The sequence below is a fragment of the Vigna radiata genome, chromosome 2 (genome assembly GCF_000741045.1).
Source record: "Vigna radiata var. radiata cultivar VC1973A chromosome 2, Vradiata_ver6, whole genome shotgun sequence".
In the NCBI taxonomy this organism is placed as follows: domain Eukaryota; kingdom Viridiplantae; phylum Streptophyta; class Magnoliopsida; order Fabales; family Fabaceae; genus Vigna; species Vigna radiata.
Window position 1 is genome coordinate 4,547,615 of NC_028352.1, and position 8,509 is coordinate 4,556,123.

The following is an 8,509-nucleotide window of genomic DNA, read 5'->3' on the forward strand; positions in this document are numbered from 1 at the left end:
TATGTAATTTATATTTTATTAAATAAAATTTAATTAAAATTAAAATTTAATTTAATTTTTATTATATTTATTAAAAAAATTACTTAAACATGTTTGGTGCTGGTAAAAACATATGAAAAATAACGGTTATGTCTGTGTAATATAAGTAAAAAACATATGAAAAATAACATTGTTCTTAAAGATGAAAAAGGCTGCAAGCACTATGCAATTGATTTTTGGTTTCTTGACTGTGGTGAATTAGAACGCAAGCTTCCAAAGTCATTGATTATTCGAAAAATATCTTGGCTACTCTGATCGTGCTCCACACATCATCACTTCAAGGTTCGTACTCCATATTCATACCCATAGCCTTATACTCTTTCTTGTTCCAGCTACCTCGCATGGCGTCAACTACTCTCTCCAACTACTGGCTCTCTCAGTTCAACCCACTGCACAATCAACGGAAAAAGAGGCCAAAATCTCTATTCTCATCTTCTCGAACCACTCTACGCCTTCTTTCTTCCATTAACGATCATTTGGCGCTCACACGTGTCACATATCCGCTTCTCCAGTCTCATTCTACTCCCAAGCGCAGATTCCACGTGAGGACTACCCCAAATTTTCATCGAAGTTTGATGCTTTTAGTCTAATTTGGCTAAATATTCATATGGGCAGGTTGGAGTGCAGAAAGATTATTCTGATGGGGAAAGCTCTGAGTCGCTTGTTTCTGACGCAACATACCAAGAGGAATTTTCGTGGTCTTCTGTAATTCTTCCGTATGTTTTCTGTCACTGTTTCTACAAAGGAAACGAGAGTTTTGGAGGGAAAAGTAAAAATTTGTCGCTCCATGAATGTGCGGAAGAGAAAAGCAAACTATATATCAATCCTACTTCAATACTCAAAAGTTTCTAATTTTAAAATGTATAATAATCTGATTTCATGCTCCACTTAATCAGTATTTTATTTCAAAATTTAGGTTTCTGTTCCCTGCATTGGGTGGCTTATTATTTGGTTATGATATTGGTGCCACCTCCGGTGCTACAATCTCATTGCAGGTAATTTTTTTATTCAGTGTCCTTAAATTACAACTTAATACTTTTTGAGTAAACTTCTCTATAAACATTTGTAGAAGAAAAAGATAAGAAACTAAAATACATTGAAGTTTTTCACATTTGTTAAAATCAACCTTTGTATCTTAGCTTTCGTAGAAGTTAATTAAAAAAATTTAAGCTTTTTTGCGAAAATCACAATTCGCTTTACTTTTTCAGTTCTCTAGTGTTTATAGAAATTTTTATTCAAACAGGATCAAATTTATTCCTTCTACTCTTAGTGCAGAAATGTAATCAATGATTTTTCATTTTGTTGATTTGGATCCACAGTCACCTGACCTTAGCGGAATAACATGGTTCAATCTTTCTGCCATTCAGCTTGGACTGGTGGTATGTTTTCAGCATCATAATTGGAAAACCTTTTGCAATTTCATGGAAAGGATTTTTTTCATCAGTACATTAGAAACTAATTGCAACCATGAAACATAGGTTAGTGGTTCCCTATATGGGGCTCTTCTGGGCTCACTTCTCGCATATGCTATAGCTGATTTCCTTGGTAAGAGCTTTTATTAATTATATATCTGGCAACTGAATCTTCTTTTGATTGTTTCTTATTGAATCTATTATGTCTGCTAAAACCCTAGGGAGGAAGCGACAACTCATTGCTGCAGCACTGTTGTATATAGTTGGTGGTGTGGTTACTGCATATTCACCAGAACTTGGTGTTCTTTTAGCAGGAAGGCTGCTTTATGGACTTGGTATAGGTTTGGTAGGCTACTCNGACCAGTAATAGTTTTTGCGATGTGGATAATTCTTGCACAATCTTATAAGTGCATTGTANTACAGGCCATGCATGGGGCTCCTTTGTATATTGCAGAGACATGTCCATCACAAATCCGTGGTACCCTAACTCTTCATTGTCCTGGGGATTCTGGTAATGCATTGTTTTTTATGTCTCTTATCATTAAAGAATTTACTGTGGTGAGACGGAACTCATCTTTTTTGTTATGCAGCTGGGTTATTTTGTAGGAAGCTTTCTGATTGATACAGTTGGGGGATGGCGGTTCATGTATGGATTTAGTGCTCCAGTTGCTGTATTAATGGGGCTAGGAATGTGGACTCTCCCCGCTTCTCCTCGTTGGCTGCTTCTCAGAGCAGTGCAAGGAAAAGGTTCTTTTCAAGATTTGAAGGAAAAGGCCATTGTTTCCCTGAGCAAACNAAGGGNTCGACCGCCTGGTGACAGAGAATCTGAGAGACAAATAGAAGATACCCTTCTCTCATTGAAGTCTGCCTATGGACAACAGGAATCAGAGGGGAATTTCTTAGAGGTGTTTCAGGGTCCCAATCTGAAAGCTTTCATAATTGGTGGAGGACTAGTNTTATTTCAACAGGTAGGTCAATTTTGGTGCAATGAGTCTCTTNGTANTGAATGAAATGTGGTGAAACTTTTNTGTTTTTTGTCTGATCAGTCACCTTATTACAATAGATAACAGGTCAACCAAGTGTTCTATATTATGCAGGCCCAATTCTTCAGGTACACAATCNTTATACTCATTTCATTTCTACTTTGTTGTGACTGAAATNTGTTCTTTCCATCTAGCTCACTTCATATTATATTCTGTCATAAATATCCAGAGCGCTGGATTTTCTGCTGCATCTGATGCTACAAAAGTTTCAGTTGTTATTGGCTTATTCAAGGTATACNTATTTAGGTTTGTCCTACCGAGGAATGGGGATCACTTTGTGACNCTGATGATAATTTCTGTGACTGATGTGCATGTAGTTACTAATGACTTGGATTGCTGTCCTAAAAGTTGATGATTTGGGGAGAAGGCCTCTGTTGATTGGAGGTGTCAGTGGCATTGTAGGAATTCCACCTCGTATTAAACTAAAAGATTCTTAATACTCTGCAACTTGTCATATGTAAATGGTTATTTGGTTTTCTTTAATTTCTGCAGGCCCTCTCTTTAGTTCTCCTTTCTGCTTATTATAAATTTCTTGGAGGGTTCCCACTTGTTGCTGTTGGAGCTTTACTTCTTTATGTTGGTTGCTACCAGGTAAATGTCTCCTGGCCAACTTTGGTCATTGGTCCTGCTTCTTTCATTATCATATTCAACCTGGAGATGAACTTCTTCTACAGTATTCATTAATTTTAGCTATACATTTTGGATACAAAACGACCATAGGTTGACATGCATTGCGAGACCACTGCTTCAGAAAAGCTCCTAGCCACAAATAAAATTTCTGGCTTAATGCCATTGTTTATGAGATCAACTCAATTGATCCTAATACTGCGGTTAATTATGCCATATTGCATTTGCATTGCAGATATCATTTGGGCCCATAAGTTGGTTAATGGTATCAGAGATCTTCCCACTTCGCACAAGAGGAAAGGGGATTAGTCTGGCTGTTCTTACCAACTTTGCTTCAAATGCTGTAGTCACTTTTGCATTCTCTCCATTAAAGGTTTTAGATTCTTTACTTTTGTTTTGTTTTTCTATTCAGGATAAACTTATCATTTTAGTATGACTGCTCTTTTTGTTTATAATCCGCACTGATTTCTGCTGCAGGAGTTTCTAGGAGCAGAAAACCTTTTTCTCCTTTTTGGGGCTATTGCTGTTCTATCACTTCTGTTCGTTATCTTTTCTGTCCCGGAGACAAAAGGCTTGAGTTTAGAAGATATAGAATCCAAAATCTTGAAATGACAGCTAATCTAAGATCTTTTTATGTGATTGCTGATATTTTGCTGACTCTCTCACCTTGTGTACGTATGGAATTTGATAACCATGACAGCGTTTTCAGTAGACAATGTGATTTTTAATCTCTAACCAAGATACTCAGATTATGGTTTTAGCATTCATGATTCAATTGCCATGAGGGTTCCCATGCTAACGGAGGACCCATAACTCGGCACTAATCTTTCGATACATTGTTCATCACTAATTTTATTCTGAAAATTGACTGACAAAATTGATCAATCTTTTCTAATCTTGTGATGACGAACATGCATTTCCTCTAATTTTGGAGGTCAAGTTTGATTCGCGAACTATTTTGAAAGATAAATCTAGTGTGGCTCTGTTTTTTGGTTTGCTTGTGTAATGCTGCTACAGTTTGACGCTAACCTGCTCTAGCACACACGAATAGGATTCAGAATATATACACCTTATTTTTCATGGCTAACATTTGTGTAGTTGGTGGATATCATTTCATGCGAGAAATTATACCGTGGAAAATTCTTTTTGCATGCATCTACGGTTCAATTTTCTATTTTCATATGCATGGTTTGACATTTAAGCCTGAGTAGCATAGGTTCTATTTTCATATGTAAAATTAAAATTAAACGTAGATTATGCAAGAAACTATATTTTGAAATCCCCTACACTTGTCTGACACGTACTTCTCCTTACCTTGGTCCTCCTTAAATTCACAGAAACAACTAATGAAGTTCGCATATATAGTAATTAAACAAATCATTGATGACTACCTGTACTGGTGAAGTGAGTATGAAAAAGTGGATACTTTTCTTATTCATTCTCATAAGAATATTGTGTAGCGAACATGAGACTGATTGTGTAATATATAATGTAATACAAATTTACAACACAATTTATTACATACAAATTAAATTTACAAATACACTGAAATTACGCACGATTGTCGGGTACATGCATATACATAGGTAAAAATGCTGAACACAAAATTGGGTAGGAAATACGTTTTGGCGGCTTTCAATTTGTCTGAAGAATTCGGCCATGGTTTTCTTCTTGGGCCTCTGTATAGTCTGCATTTTAAGAACAACAGGGACCAAAAGTAATGAGATAGACAATATCATATTACAAAATTGCGTAAAGAGGAGATAGATAACTATTGATTCGGTATTGCTGTGTTACCTTGCAGAGCGTTGTAAGATACAGGGACTTGTGATGAAGTGCGAGAAACACTAGTAGATGCTGGCATTTGAGACGAAGCACGAGAAGCATTGGAGTATGACGGAATTTGAGATGGAGCGCGGGAAGCGTTGATAGATAGTGGGCTCCGAGGTGACAAGCGAGTAGTACTCGGAGTAGCAACATTAGTTGCGTCTGCGTATTTTGCAGGTTCCTCAGTTCGGAGCAAAGAAGTGACAGCTTCTCTCACCTTCTCCATCACGCCTGCATCACCAGGAGTTCTGCGAGGACTCATTGCTTCAGATATCACCTGAGACAGCGCCTTCTCATCTTCCCCCGGCTCCAGTTTGTTCAAGAAGTACTCTTTCATGGACGCACCCTTATCCCATATTTGCGCGGTGGGGCTTGTGTTCTTCCCACTCAGTGAAGTAGCAGCTGATGGTGCTGAAGTTATTGGAGCTGATGTAGTTCGCGGAGTGGTTGTAGGAAACTGAGAAGTTGCTACTCTTGCAAGGGGAGTACGAGGAGCAGAATAGGACAAATTGTTGTGACTTGTTTTTGGTGAAAATGTTGCTGGTGATGATGATGATGGTGATGATGGTGAAGGATCGTGAAGCTCTGAGGGTTTGGACACAGTGAGACCTTGAACTTTGGAGGTTGCATGTGCAGCATCTGGTTTTTCAGTCTGAACTGTTGACAGTTTAGGTGCTGCCCTTTCAGTGGTTGTCTTGTTTAAAGGAGAAGCAGTACTGGGATGAGTATTAATGTTAACATTAGTAATAGAAGCAGTGGTAGCATTTGGGGTGGTGGCTGTTATTGTTGTTGCAGGGTGTGTTGTTCTCTTGGATAAGGATCGGTACAGTGACCTTTCATGATTTTGTTCGACTACGTGTTTGTCACTGCTTGATACAACATGCTTCTCAGGGATCATAGGATTTGCTCTTGGACTTGGAATCTGCTTTACATTTGCTTTGTACCCAGTAGGTGTCTTCTCTGATTCGTACACTGAGATGTTAACAATGAGACAACAATTTTAGATTTTAAGGACGAGGAAGAGAAGAGAAAGGTTTATGAAAAACAATGAATGAGGTGTTGTATGACGATGTATATTACTAGGAGCTCCGAGAAATTCAACATCTTCTTCTGCTCCATCACCTTCCGTGGCAGTAGCAGATGATGGACTACTGAGGTTCCCATCTTCATGTTTTTTCTTGCTGAGGCTGTTGCGCAGTTTCTTGGCCTTCTCCTTGACTTTGGTGAGAACTGATTTTTTGGGATTCTGGGAATGATCGTCTTCTGAGTCATGAGAAGACCTCAACCTTTGGAAGAAAGGAGAGCTGGGGGAAGACAAGTTAGAGGAAGGGGAAGAGGAGCAGGTTGGTGAATTCTTACTAGACTTTGAGGACTCACCTGTATATTTAAATCAAACCATAAACAATAAGCAAAACACTTTACTTTCTGTCCATTTCATTGTAAACATTTTCATACCATATATAGTGTTATCAGACATCACATTGAAAAGGAAATAATGCAACAGTTACCTTGAGTAGACTTGCATGGAAAAACATTATGGTATGAGGAAACGATGATTACCTCGGAGGAGTTGTTCCATGGTGTGGATGGCAGGGGGAGCTTTTGCAGTAGTTTCAAGCTGTCTNTGGNGGCGTTCGAGTTGAGCCATTTCTGTGTATGAAANNCGGAACACAATTTGTCTCAACCTTGNAATAACTNTGCTTTTATNTTTTGGTGTATCCGTGGACAATAAGAGGCAGAAATTGAACANAAAAAACGAACTGTGCTCATGCAATTGCTTCCGGGGTTCTTGCAGTTTGCAATGTTGAATAACCTCCCAAAACTTTCACCTATGGAGTCTCTTTCCACACGTGTACACTAACAATTTTCCTTACTACTAAACCTCACAAATAACCACTCCTTAAATTAGTAATTTGACCNNGCCAGAACCAGAAAAACCATTGAACCTCTGCCACTCTAAGGTACATCTATCAACAAACTCAAACACTGCATATACATATAATTATTTTAAGAAAAATGATACTTTAATCTACATAAATTTCTTACCTTCATTTTGATATTATTTTTTTTATTTTTTACTTATTTTTAGGTAATAATATAATAATATACTTTTACATTCATTTGAGACATAATATAAGGGTAAAATAATGAATTTTTGTATTTTTTTCAAAAATAAAATAAAATAATAAATTGTAGTGTCAAAGAATGTAAAAAATTTATGTGTGTTAAAGTACCATATTTATTTTCTTTTTGAATAAAAAATTCACTCTTTTATAATTAGTCTATCATTATAATGTCTCTCAAATGAATGAATGTAAAAGTATATCATTCTATCATTACTTATCACTTAAATATTGAGTATAAGTATCTTCAGTTAAATATTGAGTACCACTACCTTAATCCAATGTGTCATATACATTAATTTCATATAGTGTTATGTCATTAATTTGTAAAATGATGCAATATAATTGGACAGCGATACATTGACACGTCCATGTGGCAAAAACGCTAATTTCACACCGTGTCATGTCATTAATTTGTAAAATGATGTAATATAATTAGACAGTGATACATTGACACGTCCACGTGGCGAAAACACTAAAATGACGTTCAGTTTTTCTTTTCAAAATTATTGTTTCATCTTTAATAAATGTTAAAAAAAATGGGACTNACTGTATTATATGAATGTTCTTTTAAAAGACAGTGTGAAAGTAANTTTTTCCAATATGATTAGCTGAATAAAGTCATTATAGAAATCCATATAATGTTATTTGAATGTCAAAATGAATAATTGCGTCAAAGCATTATTATTTTTAAATACTTTTTAAAAATTATGAGGAAAAAAAAACAAAACTCATGTGTCATTTATAAATAAGAACTATAAACATAAATAAACAAAGATTGATGTGGATTATTTGTGGGTATTAGTATAGAATTTTTGTCCGTTGAAACATGTCACAACATAACATGAACTTAGATATCAACAAAGACAACGTAATTTTTTTTTTTAAGAAAACAGCTAAATATGGTTGTCGGGTTATAATAATTAGGGTGGATAATATTGAACTTTGTAATGAATTGATAGACTCAAACATTGTTAGCTACATTTTCAGTTACCCACCTTTCCACGAGAATAATGATCCAAAGAAACGTGGAACANTTGTTCATGAATTTGTGATGTCTGCATATATTAGAAAAAAAAATAAGACTTTTAAATCTTCCAAAAGTTATTAAATAAGTTTTGCTACATAACTCTTTTTATTATCCTTATTGTCTTAATTTGTATAAAGTTCATATCTTTTCACATTTTATATTACACGTATTATACTTCATCAACTCAAATTACATATGAAAATTTACTATTACAAGAGATTGGATCCATTGTTAATAAGTGAGCACCCATTACCATGACTGAATGGAAGAAACTTGATTTAGAGTGATAAANAGGAGTTACCTTGAGTAGANGTGCATGGAAAAACATTATGGTATGAGGAAACGATGATTACCTCGGAGGAGTTGTTCCATGGTGTGGATGGCAGGGGGAGCTTTTGCAGTAGTTTC

At 36.0% G+C, this 8,509-nt stretch overlaps 2 protein-coding genes across 2 annotated transcripts; one reads left to right on the forward strand and one right to left on the reverse strand.

The window, feature by feature from the left end:
- The first annotated feature begins 233 nt into the window (after nucleotides 1-233).
- Nucleotides 234-3,856, forward strand: LOC106754169 (D-xylose-proton symporter-like 3, chloroplastic). Its single transcript, XM_014636164.2, is given in 15 exon segments — nucleotides 234-581; nucleotides 655-755; nucleotides 956-1,034; nucleotides 1,359-1,418; nucleotides 1,518-1,584; nucleotides 1,673-1,797; nucleotides 1,875-1,936; nucleotides 1,938-1,962; nucleotides 2,042-2,419; nucleotides 2,515-2,562; nucleotides 2,664-2,726; nucleotides 2,812-2,892; nucleotides 2,987-3,085; nucleotides 3,357-3,494; nucleotides 3,599-3,856. Coding segments are annotated over 15 exon segments (1,662 nt in total). The 5' UTR covers nucleotides 234-380; the 3' UTR covers nucleotides 3,734-3,856.
- Nucleotides 3,857-4,756: 900 nt separating this feature from the next.
- On the reverse strand, nucleotides 4,757-6,596 carry LOC106778612 (platelet binding protein GspB-like). Its single transcript, XM_014666594.1, has 4 exons — nucleotides 6,509-6,596; nucleotides 6,029-6,325; nucleotides 4,919-5,920; nucleotides 4,757-4,809 (listed from the first exon to the last, which is right to left on the reverse strand). The coding sequence occupies exons 1-4, from the start codon at nucleotides 6,594-6,596 to the stop codon at nucleotides 4,757-4,759; spliced, it is 1,440 nt and encodes a 479-aa protein (XP_014522080.1).
- Nucleotides 6,597-8,509: the final 1,913 nt, after the last annotated feature.